This window comes from Cottoperca gobio, chromosome 7 (genome assembly GCF_900634415.1).
Source record: "Cottoperca gobio chromosome 7, fCotGob3.1, whole genome shotgun sequence".
NCBI lineage: Eukaryota > Metazoa > Chordata > Actinopteri > Perciformes > Bovichtidae > Cottoperca > Cottoperca gobio.
In genome coordinates this window covers 8343181-8361894 of record NC_041361.1, presented here as the reverse complement: position 1 = coordinate 8361894, position 18714 = coordinate 8343181, and the positions used below count along the sequence as shown (strand labels likewise).

General features: G+C 39.1%; 1 protein-coding gene across 4 annotated transcripts in view; it reads left to right on the top strand.

The window, feature by feature from the left end:
* Window positions 1-18714, top strand: part of LOC115011178 (potassium voltage-gated channel subfamily D member 3-like) — a 134815-nt gene that overhangs the window by 105264 nt on the left and 10837 nt on the right. For all 4 annotated transcript variants that reach the window (XM_029436208.1, XM_029436207.1, XM_029436209.1 and 1 more), the window contains one exon: window positions 13647-13815. In XM_029436208.1, coding sequence (XP_029292068.1) covers window positions 13647-13815 — 169 coding nt within the window. The remainder of the gene's footprint in view (window positions 1-13646; window positions 13816-18714) is intronic.

Below are 18714 nucleotides of genomic sequence, written 5' to 3'. Positions count from 1 at the left end.
CCCTGAACTCTCAGGCTCTGACCTTTCTCTTTCTCTCTTCTCTCTGTTCATCCTTATCTCTCTGGACAGCCTCGCTTCTTTTCATCTCTGAACATCAGTTTCAGCAGGGGTCAAGCACAGGGAGGACATCGAACGGCTGTAGTGAACTGGGAATGGAAAAAAAAATCTGAAAGAAACGCACATGATAGATCAAAGAAGTACACAATAGAACTCTAACACTTTAAAATGCTAGTGTATTCTGTTTTAGACGTACTATGTTTGAAAAGTGTGGCTCTGCTGAAAGAGTGTGATATAAAAGTCTGTTTCTGACAGAATCTGTGCGTATACACCTCCTGTTGAGATAGATAAAACAACACAGCTATCACTGAAGTTTAAAGTCAAATAAAGTAGAGAAATCAAGAAGAAAGAAAGAGTAGCATAGAATGCAATAGAATGTAATATTTTATACACAATACATGTTTTGTCATGACGTGGCTTGAGTTGTCTACGTGAAGCGAGAGTAAGTGAGAAGAATTCCTCCTCACAGTCGAGCACAACCTATATTGGGCAAAAATTAATTTAATACAAATAATAACTGAAAGCTAAGGGTAAAATATTGAAACAAGACCAAGAGTCTTGCACATAATGATTACCATGTTCACCATCTTTGTGTAATGTTAGTACATTTTTACCTAACATAAAGTTCAGCTGAGACAGGTGGCAATGTCATTCGTTTTGCAGGTATTTGGTCATAAACCAAAGTGACAAATTCAGACGTTGTTGATGGCAGTTGTAAAGTGCATAGTTCGTCAACGTTATTACAACTCATTCTGAGGGGTACATAAATATCGGCACCAAATTTCACTTCATCCAATAGTCATGGTGGCGCTAGAGTAGAAGTCATGGGATCACCAAATCAGTAGGATGCATCCTCTGGGGACAACACATGTCTGTACAAAATTGCACGGCAGTACTTCCAATAATTCAGATATTTAAACAAAATATGAAAGTGGTGGACCGACTAACCAACAGACTGATATTGCAATCCTTTGAGAGACGGCAGTAGCGTGCTAAATGTGTCCTGTAAAACATGTATGTACTGTAATGTCCTTTGATGCAACCGATATATCTGTCATAATCTAGCATTGAATATTGTTTGGGTTTAATTCTGTGTCTGATTCTTTTCTGTCCTCTCTCTACGTCACTTCTTACACTGCTGACTGTAATGTCACACACTATTGGAGATGTATAACACTAAAGTTGTGCATGTTGCAGCTGCCTTATCTATCCTGTAAATTTGATTCCCAGGTGAAAGACGTGTCGTGTATAATACCTGCACTATACTTAATTGTGTTGTTGTCTTGTATCCAACAAAAAAGATCAATCTCAGAATTCAAACATTTCTCCTGAGATTCATGTTTCAAATTGAGCGCAGTAAGTTCTCATTAGCAGTTTAATTGAACCACATATCAAGGTTATTGTGCCCCCGCTCCTCAACCTCTCTGCTCTCCTCTGCCACACCGACACACTGCTCAATGTTCCCAGGCTCACAGAGATAGATGGGTTCCTGTTTCAATTACTGGTTTTATCCATACATCCCCTCGTATCAACCCTCCAATCTTGAAAGTATTTCAGCACTTGTAGAGATATGTCTATTATCAGGAGTGTGTACATAACCATACTTTCACACATAAAAAAAAGAATTACCATATGCACATAGATATGCACACAGGCAGATGCACAAATGTGTTAATGGCTCTACTATTTTCTGTGAATTAGGCAGTATGCAGGCAGTCAGTAGTTCAAGCTTTGGGGACTCTTCCTATCTCAGATGTAATTCATATTTAAATGTTGTTATGCTCCTTCTCTTCTGGTAATTGTGTTTGCACTTCCTGGTTACTCTTGGAAGTGGATTCACTGAAGCGTTCTGTTGATAGCAGTCTGGTAATCGCTAATTACAGAGGCACATACACATACACGGCCGCACACACTCCTTCACACACACAAATGAGCAGAGTCCCTGGCTATTATTCACTGACATCCTGGCAAGTTAGTGTACTCTCACTGCTTAATGGGACTCTTTTGGAAACAGAATTTGTAACATCACATGTAGGTTTCTGAAAAGATGTTTAGAAGCTCACTGCCGTGCGTTGCTGGAGCACGTAAAGCAACATTTGGGGTGATGCCTGGATGGAGCAGCAGTGGATTGAGAAAGTGATACCCACCAGTTGCTGTAAAAAAAAACCTGTATTACCACAGCAGAGCAGAAACAAGCTGTAAAAACAACGGCGATTTATTACCACCCCTTAGGTTGATATAGCAAAACTGTTGCCTATTTACGCATCCAGCTGTTGCTAATGTCAAGCAACAACCAGCAACTGTCTGCTGGTTGTTGCTGGGCAGTTAGACGGTTGATGAGAGCTGTGAGTGGACCAAAACAGTCACGTTGTGGGGTGTAAAACTGTGTGTGTGTGCGTGTGCGTGTGCGTGTGCGTGCGCGTGCGCGTGTGTGTGTTCACAGCGTGCTAACCTCGGCAACCTAGCGGTATTCTTTCGTAATTTATAGCTATTCTTACTAGCTAGGCTCCATACATGTTTGCTAATAACTTGTTTTAAGAGTTGGTTTTCTGAGATTGACATCGTTGTGTTCAGCAGTTTGGGACTAATTTGTGCCATGGTGTTCATGATACTAACATCTGTGTGCACGGAAAGGAGAGGCTTTTCACAGAAGGGTCCATTGTCAATGTGTTTGGGTGTGAGAGAGAGAAAACGTGCTGTGTGCAGATCTATATTGGAATAAGATGTTAATCATTTTAAATAGTAACAATGAATGTATGGGAAATACTGTAAAGTATAAAAAGCTGTGAAAAGTCAATGTTGGGATGCAACTCTGTACAGTGTCAAAGTGAGTTAAATTCCAAGTTATAATGTTGCAAACTGGATGTGTGTCACAAAGAAATGATGGCAATCTCTCAGTGTGATTCCCTGTAAGATTGGTTGTGAAGTGAGTGATGGTAATGACCTTTCCTCTGTGTGCAGTGCAATATTAGAGTAATGCTCTTCACTTTATCAACTTATCTGTGTGTTGCTTTCTCCCATTCCCCTCTCTTGACTTGACAAATGTAATTGAGGAAATAGCCTTTCTGCCTGCCTCTCAGTGCACCCTGGGAGGCTAAGAAACTGGATGTTGCCATAATCTTGCAGTTGTAGTTGCGTCTTGTGTGTGAAGGAAAAAGAAAACACTGAACAATGAAGAATGAATGTGAAGATATGTTTTAGATTGATTAGATTAGATCGAGAGCAATCTCGCTAAAATCACCAGATTGCAACGAAGTGATTCTGTTCTTTAGCTAAAAGGGCTTTCTTGCAATAATCCTTTTACAGGCACATATGGTTAATTATTGTTTCTCTATAAAAGAAAACATAGCAGTGCTCAAGCAACAAACACTATTAGCATACATAAAAAAAACACCTGTTTAAGGTAAAAGTTCCATAGTGCAACCTAAGCATTCAGCTAGTTCCTAAATAACAATGCAGACATAGCAATTGCAAAGTTATCTCCCACTTATGAAATGTCCCACATTTGAAGTTGTATGTGAGCAATTAAAATTAGAGCTGAAATGCAGCCACATCACTTTTATAGGGCTGTTCTATCCTCGTAAGAAATGTGGAAGTATGTCCTTAATATAGCAACACAATGGTTCACCCTCAGCCTTAAAATATCTCCAAAGCTCTGATGACCCATCTACAGTATAATGAACACAGTATGCTACTTTAGCCATCTCCTACTGTAGATAATAAAAGGTGGTTCACTGAAGCATTGTATGTTGTAGGTAGATTATGCTAAATGTAGTAAAAGAGTTATAAGAGTAGCCATAACGGCTGCTGACAGGAAACATTTGTATGACATTTTTTGCTTGCCTTTGTTCAAACTCAAAGGTTTTTATTGGAGAGTTGTTCCAAACAAGACCATTTGCTGCAATTAATATGCCATTCCAGTAGCAGCTACCCGCACAGAGTCTGTATACTGTAAATACCTCATGGTATAAATACCTGTGAAAACCACATTCATGATTTGTATTCAATTTCCTTAGCCTTGGCTTCTGAATGGGTTGTTTGATTGGTGCGAGGCAGGGTGTTGTGTGCAGTCATTTGTAATTTCGTACTTTTTGTACCAAATAGCATCAAAGATCTTTGCTTCCTGTAACATCACCCATCTAAACAACATTTAGATTGGATGTTAATGAAATAATGTGTAGCCAAAATTCTGCAATCTGTTGTAATAATAATTAGTAACCTGAATAAGCCATCGCGCTTTGTCCCGACTGTAAACTTTTAGAGGTAATAGCAGGAGTCCAAAAAACAAAACAATTGCCACTGAATTGCCATTTTATAACTCCTTCTGGGATGATCATTTCATAACTGCACTTTGTGGATCTTCTTTTTCTATTAAGGCTCATGAAGCAGCACTCTCCAGATGAGGCGTCCTCGTCCTCAGGCAGAAGAACTATTTTTGGAACTTCTGGACTTTCTTAATAAGCACACTTGTTAAGCAATCAGTTTTCTGAGTTAAGTCTTCGTCGAGCCCCACAGATCAGGATCACAATCAGAGTTCATGTCTCTGCTGAGCTGTTTTAAGAGAGAGCTGAGATTAGAAAAGATCCAGTGTATGTTATTTAATCCATATTAAGAGATCTTTTGAGACGTACTTAACCAAACATAACCCTTTGAATATTAGCATTGACGCTATCTTGATCTGTTTCTGTCGACTCATTCCGTTCGCTGCTGCTCTCTTGTGCTCTTGCTTCTGCCTTTTCTTCTCTATCCGTCTACCTGTCTTTATCCCTGCCTGTTGTTCCTCCACCTCCCTTTTTCTGCGGTGAAATGCGTGGGGGTGATTATATATGGTTGTCCCATCCCTGGAAAGCCATGTATCATCAGAGTTGAGTTACTTCCATCTGAGTGACTGTCCATGAAATGTCAGATGAGACTACAATGGATGAATGGTTGAGGGTTAAAGGCCTAGAGAGACATCTTTCACTCGACTGGAGCCAAAAGTGCAAAGCTTCATTGACCTGTGACAGGTTTTCCAATGAAAATGTAAGTCTTCTACAACGTATGGGTAGTTTTATAAGGCATCATCATTAATAGCACAGTAGAGCTCAGCTGTTAATAGGAATTGAGAAATATGCAGAAATGACTTTTCTGTTCTTAATCAATGCGGTGACATTTAATGTTTTAGTGAGAGTACAATTGCATTATGATCATACTAAATGTACTGGAGCTTATGGAGCATCATTGATGTGAGTGATAATTTATTATAATATCACATCATAATGATATAATTAGCATTTTGCATGTATTTAAAATGTAAACTAACAAATATTAGCGTTGCAGTTGTTTTTCTCACTCCTTCCTGATGTAATGTGTAACAATAGAACACAGTTAAAGCAATTAATAATTTGACCATTTTATATTAGATTGTTCATACATTTTCCATATTCCTGATACATTATATATATTTCAACTTTATTACTCTGAAGTTTTGCTTCCTTGTTGCAAGCCACTGGAAACCTCCAATATTACATATTTCTCTATAACATTAAATAAGCAACATCCAAGTTAAAAACAACACATCTTTAGGTGTGATCAATTAAGAGTTTACCTGCTTAGCTGATGGAAAAACATGTTTAGGGACTTTAAGGCTTTAACTACGGACTGCAAATTATAGAATATACGAGTTATGACCATCCCTTTTTTTAACAAAACACTTGTAGCCTTCAAAGGTACTTAACAGACATGGTTGTTAACATAGAAATCTACATGGAGTTGAAGACTGTGGTGCAGACACCTGTTGGTTTTTAGCAGTGTGAGGAAAGTGTGTGAGGAAAGTGTGTGAGAGCAGGCGCTCTATATAGAAACCATAGTAGCTGTCCATGGTGCTGAGTTTCCTCAGCAAAACCTGCTGGAAACTGCGGAACTTGATGGAAAAAAATGTAATCCATGATTATTGGCACACACAACAAAACTGCCTATTCAGAATGGTTTAAAATAAAGAAGCAATCCCTGAATATCTTTGTCTTTTCAGGCTTAAGGAACTATTGTAAGATACTTCCTGAAATCTCAATTAATAATGATTGATTGCATCAAGTTATGTCTACAAGACAAAATAAACAAATTTAATGTGCCATTAAATTAATACTAAGCTGTTGGGTGCACAGTTTGCTTACCCTGTAACCGAATCTTCAGCATTAGTTTGACACGGAGGGGATCAAATGTGAAGAACGTTTGCTTTTCTGAAGGGTTATGCATTTATATTAGTATTTTAAATCTACCAGATCTGATTTTAGTATCGTGATTCACACCAGTCTCCACTGTCTGTGCTTTCGCTGAACAACACATACATTCTTTCTTTTTTTAAACATTTTTCTGTCTCATGTCTTGCTGTAAATGTACTGTATGTAGACCCTACTGACTTACATACATAGACGCAAACTAAACATACCTGTCACACATACAGTAGACACACAAAGCCACTCTCCACCACTGAATGCTCTGCCTCCTCCAGTAGGTGGAGGGATTGTTATCTAAACAGAATCGCTTAGGCTGTATCTGAAGGGAACTGAGAAAAATTGCAGCGGGATCATACAGGATTTGGCCTGTAAATGGAAACTCAACCCTCAACTTCACATCTCTATCCTGCCTCCCTCTCTCTCTTTCTTTTAATAGAAGCTTCTTATCCAGAACATATAAATAAAATGACATTATGATCCTTGCAGCATGTTCATAAAAGTGGTTTACGATCCACAAAGTGAAAACAAGTTCCAGCAATAAATATTTACTTTGTCACCCAGCTCATATCATACAATAAAATGACTGTAAGTAACGTATTTTTAACAAAGCATGTGGTTATATCATTTGAACAGACAACATTTGTGAATGCCGTCTCTTGATTATGGCCACTTTCATACTTGTTGTTGTGTATTATACTTGTGTGCTGGCTGGGTTCTTCAGCAGGTATTTAAGGGGATGACCTGACATGACATGACCTACCATCATCACAAATCTGTGTGTCTGTCAGCCCACCGACCATCTTTGATAAGGCCATCCATCACACATACCATCACAAGGGCAGTCAGTCCCACTCAACCCCCCTCCCCATCTATCCTATTTAGACTTTATTAATGTAACCCGCAGAGATCTGGCCCTCCTGCAATGGGATGTGACAATCCTGACCGAGGACTGACCTGCCTGTGTGTGTGTGTGTGTGTGTGTGTGTGTGTGTGTGTGTGTGTGTGTGTGTGTACAGGCATGCACCCTGTATTTACATGTGAGTGCGCACATATAATACACAGCAAACTCATAGTTGTGGTGCCTGTGCTCATGTGTATGAGAGGGAGAAAGAGGGCTGATGGAGAGAAAACAAACTCCGGGGTGTAGTGCATCTGCTGAGAAAATATCTCCTCCTCCAGTGTACTTCCTTTCACTGCTTATCCATCTTCTTCCTTCCTTAGACATTTACCTCGACCCCCACCTTCAAAGAAGTCTTGCAGAGTTAGAGATGGCCCCAGCATTCATCCACCTTTTTTATCACATGCACACACACACACACACACACACACACACACACACACACACACACACACACACACACACCATGCACACACTCACACCACTTATTACAACTTACTTTTTCTTTAATGTGTGCAAGCCCAGTTTTATCTCTACGCCATGTATAATGGCTCAGAAATGGTATCATCAGAGACAGGCCAGCTTGACTAAATGAGAGCGGCAAATTGACTGTAGTATTAGGAGAGAAGGGCCTCCATCAGGCAATCTGATAGGATCCCATTAAAAGAAGGCATGCAGATGAATATGATTAGCTTTTCGTTCCTCCTAATGGAAACAACTTCTGAGGAGAGGAGGAGATAAAATGTTGTTCCACTGATGGAATTGTTATTGCCTAATTTGGATAGAAAGACGATTAAAGTTCTTGGAAGGGACAATGAGTGTGGTTTGTAAGTATACTCTCAGTTATGGCTGTGGACCAGTGGTTCACCGTGTGTGGGCAGTGCTTTGCTTTGTTGATGCGAAAACCCTCCAATTTAATGGCTTCATATTGGGCTTGTGTTTGACAAAATCTGTGACTAATGATTATGAGGTTTCTTCTCCTTCCCTTAAAGGAACTGAATGGTTGTATTGTGCGTATTGTGGTGTGCGTGTCTGTGTGTGTGTGTGTGTGTGTGTGTGTGTGTGTGTGTGTGTGTGTGTGTGTGTGTGTGTTACCATTCCGCGTTTTTACCGTCTCTGACAGACTGTGACAGAAGTGCGTTATTAGATTATAAGACGACTATCATGAGTACAACTTCTTGGGAAGATTATTGTTCATTTATGGAGAGCCTCTGGGATACTGCTTGCCAAGTCCTCAAATACCAACCAGTGCTATTCTCTGTGATCTATCAAAGTGGAGGAACTTGATGAGTGCTATTAAGAAACATGTTTCTGGATATCTGCACGACTCGATAAAACTTGAGTACTGATAGGGATTTTCTAGCTGGTTAATATTGTTACTACACAAACGGCCTCACGCCCATTTCGTTGGGTTGCTTTGAAGCATGCCGCTCACACAGGACACAGCAGTGGACATTTACGAAGATTTCTGTTTTTGAATATTTTCTCACAGCAACATCTTCATACTAATGTGAGCGTGCACACATGAGTGCATTTTTCATATGCATGCATGCCTAGCAGCAGTAACAGGTGGATTTATTAGATGTACACTTTGCAATTCTATTGGGGCTTATAATATGCATTACAGATGCATCAGGGATCCGTTGACTAATGCTGTTTTATTCAAGTGTTGTAAGCATCCATGTGAAAATTACATTACATTACAGGTCATTTAGCAGATGTTCTTATCCAGAGCGACTTACATTGAACTAAGTACAGGGACAGTCTCCCTGGAGCAACTCAGGGTTAAGTACCTTGCTCAGGTGGCAGCCTGGTATTGAACTGCCGACCTTCTAGTGTTTTGTTTGGAAGGAGTACCACTAGACCACCACCACATCACCACCAAAATATGTCCATCTGTCACACAATAACTTAATAATTACTATTGTGTGTACATACACGCAGTTAATAGTTTATTAGGTATACCCTGCTAAAACTAATGTAGTCTAATACGATATTTCTGCAATAAATCCTACCTTCATGAAAGTTATTGTTATCAGTTTTTGTTGACTCAATTGTATGTTAATTCAGGAGGATGTAGTTTGTGGTTCCATTGGGTTGTATCGCATTATACTGAGAAGTGTTTCTAACATTTTGCCAACCTTGTTTATATCAATGAGGGCACACTAAATATTACAAACACCTCTCATTATAACCTAATGAAATTTAACAGCACTACAAACTGCAGCCTCCAAAATGACCTTAAAGTTGAATCAACATCTCTCTGATGCAGTTGCAACACAAACTGAACATCATAACCTTCCTGAAGGACTGTTTAGTTGCAGGACTGTTGAATCAGACTGCATTAGTTTTAGCAAGATGTACCCAATAAACTGGCAATAGAGTGTAGGTCAGTGTGTAGGCAAGAAGAATTCAGATATTTTACTCAAAGGCCCAGTGTGTAGTATTTAGAGCAGGGGTGGGGAACCTCCGGCCTCCGCCCGCGAAACCATTTGATCCGGCCCTCGAGGTAATTTGTAAAAAAAAATAACTAGACGGCAATATTTTAAACGGGCAACTGACTGTTTTTCCTGGCCAAGGTCATTTGTGCAATATTCACTTTATTTTCTATCAACCACTTGGTACTTATATTATTTTGTATTCTATTTAATTATTGTTTACTGCCTTTTTACTTCATATGTTATTTTGCTGTGACAAGATACATTTCCCCGTTGTGGGACTAATAAAGGATTGTTTTCTGATAAAAACAGAAAGATACATGGATACAAATGTTGCTTTTTTGCACAGCATAAAAGAAAAGTGAAATGAACGGGCTGTGTCTTAATATTTTTGCAGAGGTTATGAGTTCAATAATTAGTATGGCCCTCGAAGGATGTTGTAAAAAATAAAATGACCCTTGATAGGAAAAAGGTTCCCCACCCCCGCTTTAGAGGCACGTATTAGCAGAAATGGAATATAATATTCATAACTATGTTTTCATTAGTGCAGGTCAGAGAGATGACAGACGTGTGCTGGTAATTCCATCTACATTTACTTTACTGAAAAGACAAAAGAAAACTGTAATTTTCTTTTACAAGGTTCATTTCTAAAGAAGTTTCCATGACACAGCTGACGACATTTAACATTTAATAATTCTGCTCATGCAACAACGCAGCTTGCAAAAATTCTCTCTAAATCTGAATACACCTCACAATCCCGGGCTCAGTTCAAGTATTAAGGTAGTATTAGAAGTGTAGTATTAAGGGGGATCTATCAGCAGAAATGGAATATAATATTCATAGCTATGTTTTAATTAGTGTAACTAAGAATCGTTGTGTTTTTGTTACCCTAGGATGAGCCCTTCGAATCCACATAGGGAGCAGGTCTTCTTCCATAGAGTCTGCCATGTTGCACCACCACGTTTCTACAGTAGCTCAGAACAGACAAACCCAACTCTGGCTCTAGAGAGGACCTTTCGCATTTGCATATTAACTGAAGGCCACAATAGTTCTCTGACATGCTTGTAAAACACCAGCTGCCCCCTGAATTTATTTGGTTCTAAATTAGTCTTATGGTATTGATGTTTTCTGAGCAAGGCGAAGGTCTTGAAAGATACCGCAGCATTTCAGGGTTTTGCACTCTGTGGCTCGTTACCAGTCTTGGAAAGTGAGCGGAGGGGTATTCAGTTGGTTGCAATCTGCAGCCTTAACGTTATATGCTAAATCATACACATTGTCCCTTTATGTAAAAGTACCAATACTACAGTGTAAAAATACTCTGTTACAAGTAAAAGTTCTGTATTCAAAAATTTAAGTTTTATCAGCAAAATGTAATTAAAAGTAGAAAGTAGAAAAAGTACTTATTATGCAAGGAAAAATGGTCTCTGTCCTTAATTTATATTATACTATTGGATTATTATTACTGATGCATTAACATGTAAGCAGCATTTTAATGTAGCTGGCTGTGGTAGAGCTACTTTTACCCATTTTATATAATGTTGTGTGGTTTAATTTAGTATATAACAATGCATTGTATTTGATATGATTTATTTAGTTGTATAAAATCTTCATCTGTAAAGTTACTATGCCTGCCAAATAAATACACACATACATAAATACATACTGTGCATACATACATACACATACATACATACATACATACATACATACATACATACATACATACATACATACTGTGCATACATACATATACACATACATACATACATACATACATACTGTACATACATACATACATACATACATACATACATACATGCATACATACATACATACATACATACATACATACTTACATACATACATACATACATACATACTTACATACATACATACATACATGCATACATACATACACACACATACATACATACATACTGTACATACATACATACTGTACATACATACATACATACATACATACATACATACATACACACACACACATACATACATACATACATACATACATACATACATACATGCATACATACACACACATACATACATACTGTACATACATACATACACACACATACATACATACTGTACATACACACACACATACATACATACATACATACATACATACATACACACACATACATACATACTGTGCATACATACATACATACATACATACATGCATGCATGCATGCATACATACATACATGCATACATACATACATACTGTGCATACATACATACATACTGTGCATATATACATGTATACATACATACATACTGTGCATATATACATGCATACATATATACTGTGCATACATATATACTGTGCATACATACATACTGTGCATACATACATGATGTGCATACATACATACACACATACATACATACATACATGCATGACAGTAAATGTACTTTATACCACTGATACATGTACTTTTTATGCAAATCTATGTCCTAAATAGACAGTATTTAAGCAGGTGTTTTGTGTGCAGTATCTATGTGTGATTCCATTAGTGTGTGACGGTAGCTTAACATCCCTGTAATTCCACCTATCCGTGGTTTATTCACACTACAGCTCACTGACACCAGCCTATCTCTCGAGTTTCACTGTTTCTGACACGTCACATTGCTTTCCACAGGGATGAGTGTGACGAGCCGGAGAAGAGACATGTTCACCTGAAACATTTTGTTGCTGTCTTTCTGGCTTTGCTTCTGTTGAGACTTTTCCTGTCAGTGTCTCTGCGCCAACCAAGCTGCAAATTTGCTAAAGATATGTCAATCAGTGTGTCCAGGAAATTATCTTATGTGTCTGTTTACCAAAAATAATCTGTAATCTGCACGCAGCAACATGTCTAGCACTTTTGCTTCTTAGTAATTGTACTGTTTGATTTCATTGCCAATAATAATTTAAAGCTAAAACACAAACTACACCCTAATTCTTCCAGACCGAGTCTGACTGCGGTGAGGCTGTTTTTCATATGGTGAAATTAATTTGATGAATACAAAGGAAAGGTTATTGTTTGCAAGAATTGAGGAGGTAATTATTTTAACTGTGACTTACAGCTTTATACAACTCTCTCTGAAGGAGAAAAGATTTGTGTTAAACGTTCTGACTAATTGAAGTAAACATAAACATCTTTCCACAATCAGTCTCTACTTCATTATATGTAATGCATAAAGGCTTTTTGTTTCAGCTTTATTTGTTGTGGGATTTGGAGTCAGTTCTAATAAATCCAGTCGAACTTCTTGTTTAGCCTGAAAACGAGAACAAATAACCTGCACTTTTTACTCATGAATAAGAAATGAAGACCATTAGACATAAAGGTTGTTTTTCCAACCTAAGTCGTGCTCTTTTAGCTTTTGTATTTCTTCTCCTTCGTCTTTCCCTTCCACTGTTGATTTCCTCAGTCCGGCTTCTTCTTGGGGAATAAAAGGGTGGGGGGGGGGGGGGTAATATAGTTATTGTAATTGTGTTGTCTGTCTTTGAAGTCAAGACTGGATTGCTTTTGACTTGCAAATATTTCAGATTGAATTGGGCTAAATGACTTTTGGGAAATGTCCCTGGCATTCACTGTGTCCTCCTCTTTCTCTTCTCTAAAGGTTAATAGTATCTGCTCTCAGTGCCATTCAGTGACAGAGGAGGTTTGGTGGGAGCTTCTCTCCTCTCTTGTGTTGGTATAGTGTCAGCAGGTCAAGCTTTGTCCTGGTGGAGATGGACACATGCAGCATAGAGAAGCCTAAAAAAAAGATGAAAGCCTTATACAAGGGAAATGAATGGGCAGCTAGTTGAACTCTTTGATTTTGTGTGTGTGTGTGTGTGTGTGTGTGTGTGTGTGTGTGTGTGTGTGTGTGTGTGTGTGTGTGTGTGTGTGTGTGAGTGATGTGAATGACCTCCAGTCGGCTCTGTGCATGACTCGAAGGTTGAGCTACCGCAGATAGATTTTATGACATGCATAATAAGACGTTTGGGTAAACTTATTCTCTCTTTCTCCCTTTCACCTCTCACAGGTACGGAGACATGGTTCCGAAGACGATTGCAGGAAAGATCTTTGGCTCAATCTGCTCTCTGAGTGGGGTACTGGTAATTGCCTTGCCTGTCCCTGTCATCGTGTCCAACTTTAGCCGCATTTATCACCAGAACCAGAGAGCAGACAAGCGGCGGGCGCAGAAGGTACAGGTAAACACACTTTTATTTTCCTTCAACTTGGCCGCAGAGAGTTGGACCTCCAGACATGCAGTCCTCAGAGGGGGAGCTCTGACGTCTCTCTCCCCCAAAGGAGAGGACTCCACAGGGTTCAGGTCTTCCCTGAGACTGATGATGATGTGTACATTGACTTACATTCACATGGACAGTAGGTGTGTTATGCACATTAATCAGTATCACCATACTTTAACAGATATTGACATGCATACCTAAACTTTGACCTTCCTATTTTCCCTTTGCTCTGCTTAAATTGATTCGTTTTGGAGGGATTCTTCCCTCCTTCCCACAGTCAGTCAGGCAATGCTGATATCTTAATCATTTCCAAGGTTAGCCTCTAGATCAGTTATAGGGTTTCAATGGGATCAAGGGGCAGCTGATCTACATTAATTGCAAACTCTAATATATATATATATATATATATATATATATATATATATATATATTAATTATACAATATACAACGTCAGATCTATTTTTATAGATTATAGATTTATAGATTCAATATTTTGTCAATATAATGATTTTTAGTTCCACGTAAGTTATAACCAATGTCTTTATTGATGGTTAATAAATCATCAATGAATGCTTTATAGAGCCGTTATAAACCAATAAGAAGAAGTTTTTATCCTCTAGCAGACCCTCTAATGCACCCGTTACCGAATGGAAAAACCTTCACAAATCTGGAACAAGATCTAAATATAACTAACTTAGTAACATGTATAACTAGAGACTCATTATTATTATTATTACCAACATTTGCATTTGCACTACATTATTACAAAATAGAAATAATAAACACAGGCTAAAGGGATTTTATACCAACTGGCAACCCAAAATTATTATTGGCTTGTAACTGGTCTACAAAGCAGTACTAAATGATTACCATTAATAAAGCTAATAGTTACAATTCATGAAAGCTTTATAAATGATCAGAAAGTGGCACCAGACTCTTTTATATAGTTCTGAAAGTGTTGCTGAGAAAAGATTTTCTCACTATAAGCTTTGAGGTTTTACATGAAAACAACATGTTCGCCCACAGTTTTGGTTGTATGCTAAGAGAGATTTATGTGTGTTCTCTGTGCTGTTTGAACTGGGCGGGGGAATCTTTGTAAAAGATTGAATCAAAACCTGATTCAAATGATTGATGGGTTTTGTCACTGTCAATCAAATCTGGTCAGCTTTATCCACAGATTGCTAAAGAAACTAAATTATCTGAGTCAATGTAATACTATGAAGATTTCTTAAATCAATTACCAAGGGCTTTAAATCTAAAACATTGAGCTCTTTCTGGACACCCATGACCTGAGCCGAACTTGGGAAAAACTTTTTATGTAAAATATCAAATTCCCCCAAACCAAAGTATCCCTTTAACTCCAAAAACATAAATGTTATTATAAATCCAATCCCATACAAAAACCCAAGCCTTAATCCTAAAATAGCCTGTCAAACAAGTGAATATCAGCAATTTTCCGTCTTCACATGATTTTGTCCTTGTGTGGAGATTGTAACCTTGTAAGTAAGGTGATAAAAACACATGCTGGCACACATTTATAAATGGATTCTGTAAACTTGTGTTTAAACTGTGGGAAATTTAAAGATCCTATCATCCTTTGGGTAAATAGCCCAGCCTTTAGACCTTTAAAAAATCATGTTGTGCTGTGTCCATGAGCCAAACTAAGTAAAGCATCAGCTGGCGCACATACAAAACTAGGCTGGTAATCATAGTTTGAAGGCAAGCCTGACAGTTTGTGTTCTCCTGAGAAAGATAGTAGTGTGTTTGTTTGGAGCTGGCAGACATGCACAGACTGACACATATTTTCAGAGTCCATTCCTCTTTCTCATCACCCTCGTTCACACCTCTCTTAGCAAGGCTTTTTTCCCTCCCTTTGCTTGTTTCTTCTCCGCTCATTTCTGCTCCTCTGCCTCCATCCACCCTCCATCCCTCTTTCTCTCACCCTCTCTTTGATTACTGCCATCCATCTCGGAACATGCTCTCTGGTTGTAGTTTAAATCTGTTTAAAGTCCTGTCGTCCGACCGTGGCCTGACCGCTACCCAGTCTTAACTACCCATAACCTTGTCTGCCAAGCAAGGTGTAACACAGCCAAGTGTGCGCGGACGAGAAGACACACAGAGGGGACAGTAAGAGGGTTGGAAGGTTGGGAAAATTATCTAGATTGAAAACAGGTTGGAGCCGACGAGATGTATAGTGTTGATGCAGAAAAGAGAGAGAGGAGTGGTGAGAAGGAAAGCCAGAGGGAAGGAGGGAGGCAGGGGGGAGAGTAGAAAGGGGGGAGAGCTGGAGGCGATGTGTGTCCTAATGCTGTGTGCTTTCCTGAAATAGCTATCACCCAGATGAGGTGCTAGCTGGAAGGAGGGTGCGTGTCAGTCCGTGTGTGTGTGTGTGTGTGTGTGTGTGTGTGTGTGTGTGTGTGTGTGTGTGTGTGTGTGTGTGTGTGCGTGTGTGTGTGCATACTTCCTGTCAGTTTAGGCCTGACCTTGGTCCGTCCCACCTTCTTAAGTGTTCTCCACTGAGCACGCAGTGTGGTGCAGTGTCTTAAACGCCGCTCGGTACCAGACTCCTACACCTCCAGAAGTAGCCACCAACTGACCAGTGTAGCATGGCAGCTGTCGTCTTTAACCAATACTAAATGACTCTCTCTGACAGGCAGTTGTTTGTCTCCCTAGCTTGCCTGCAGTGAGGTCAGCAATTTGCTCAAGCACCCATACTTCCAACGGATAGGTTTTCTCTATTTCATAACAGCATGACTCAAACACCTTATCATCGCTTTCATAATAATATTCCACCTGGATGCCCTGATCCTTCAGAGCATTATTACTATGGCAAATCAAGGTCTTAAGTGCCAAGGATGATGAAAGCTTTGCAAATGTGATCTTTTAGAACATTTAAAAGATGCAATCTGTGCACCATCTCTGTCTTTAATTAGCCTACAGGATTAAGTGTTACTTAGCATTCAAGCTTGTGTGCTTGAGATCAGCGGAGTATATCTTGAATTACATATTGTGCTAGCTTTAGTGGTAGATGCTGTGGAAATTATTTGCTTTCACGTCCCAACTGGTTGTTAACTAAAACTTTCCTTTCTGCCTCTTTTTAGCCACGCTAGCTGCGTGTCTCTATGGATGGCAATATTGATGGCAATGTCGGTCTGTCTGTCACTTTTGTTCACTGAAATATCTCAACAACTATCGGATTGATTAGCTTGGAATTTGATACCGACATTCATTGTTCCCAGAGGACGAATCCTAATGACTTTTCCTCTAGCGCCACCATGAGTTTCATATTTGATGGATTGCCATGTCATTTGGTACAGATATTATCTTATACAAAATATCTGAATATACAGATCCTTTAGTGCTCCCCTGTGTTTTCATCTCGCACCATCATTAAGTCAAAATTTCACTGTGTGCAAATACTTTTGTTAATGACGAAATACCTGCAAAACTAATGACATTCTCATCAGTGTATTTTGTGTTTAGTGCTAATTGACAAATATTAGCATACTAACAGGGTAAACTAAAATGGTGAAGTGCAATGGTAAACAATATACCAGTTAAACAACAGCATTTAACCATTCTGACATTAGTATTTAGCTGAAAGCACTGCTGTGTCTAAGTACTGCCTCGTAGAGCCGCTGGCAGGGCTGTGTAGAGTCTTATGTTTCATCTTGCTGCATGATTTGGCTCGACTTGATTCGACTCACTTTTTGTATCAGCTTCTTTTTTATATTTAGTTTTCCACTGCGGATCAAAAAATCTGGGTTTGAGTGAATAAAACAATTATTATAACATGTTATTACATGTAGAAATGGCGGGGTTTGTGTGCATGATGTCTCGTGTCGTGCAAGTGAATATTCTGGTTACGATTCTCTGAACAATCAATGGTCTATAGTGTTTTAACTCCACCTTCTAGTATCGGCTCGGCTCGCTTGGAACCTCGCCTGAGGTGGTACCCAAAACATTACCAGGTAATATCCAATACTTAAATTTACGGAATACCAAAAAGGAGAGAGTCGAGTTGAGTACAGCCGTGCCGTACCGTGCAGTGAAAATGTGGTATGAGTCGTGTATGGTTTGTAGCAACTGCAATGGATTTTACTGCCTTTTATAACAAATGCTGCTGACATGTGTTCAGCTCATTACACGTTACATTAATTTAATGTTCTTTGACTCTTGGTTGGCAGACAACGGTCCCTCACACTATAAAACATGGTAATCCCAGTGTAGAGGGTATATGATGGAGCCATTAGCATTGTATGTTTCACTCTTTCATTGCTAATGACAGCTGTGATCTTTAATGTCCCACCCGAGCCATGAATTACTCAGGCATGCCATTTTTCTTCAATACCCCATTACTACTGTCTGCATAGCATGTATTGGTCTTTAATGCCCCATAACCATAATGACATATGACCTCAGCCATTATGCAAACCGCTTAGCAAGTGTCACTGGTCATTTACCATAGCAAAACATCATTTCCTCAGCATTTATTACTCGCACATGGTTATATTTCACGGAAAATCCATTCTTCCGCAGACCATTTCTTAGAATAAGGCTCTGTTTAATTGAGAGTAAAATAGGATAGACATTCAAGATTGCCTTTCACAGTACTTAAAAGACCAGTGGAGAGCAGACAGGAGGAAAAGAAGGCAGCCTTATTGAGGAGAGGAAGTGCAGTATTAGTCACTCAGCATTTTCCAGCCTCCTCTCTTTTCTTTTTTCTCTCCTCTCCATTCTCCCCCCCCCCCCCCCAATCACATCCATCTTCATCCAGGTCTAATTGTTAGCTGTTCTGGGCTCCCATTACAATTAGCCATCCATCTGGGTGGTGGTAGACAGACAGCCCCTGATCTATC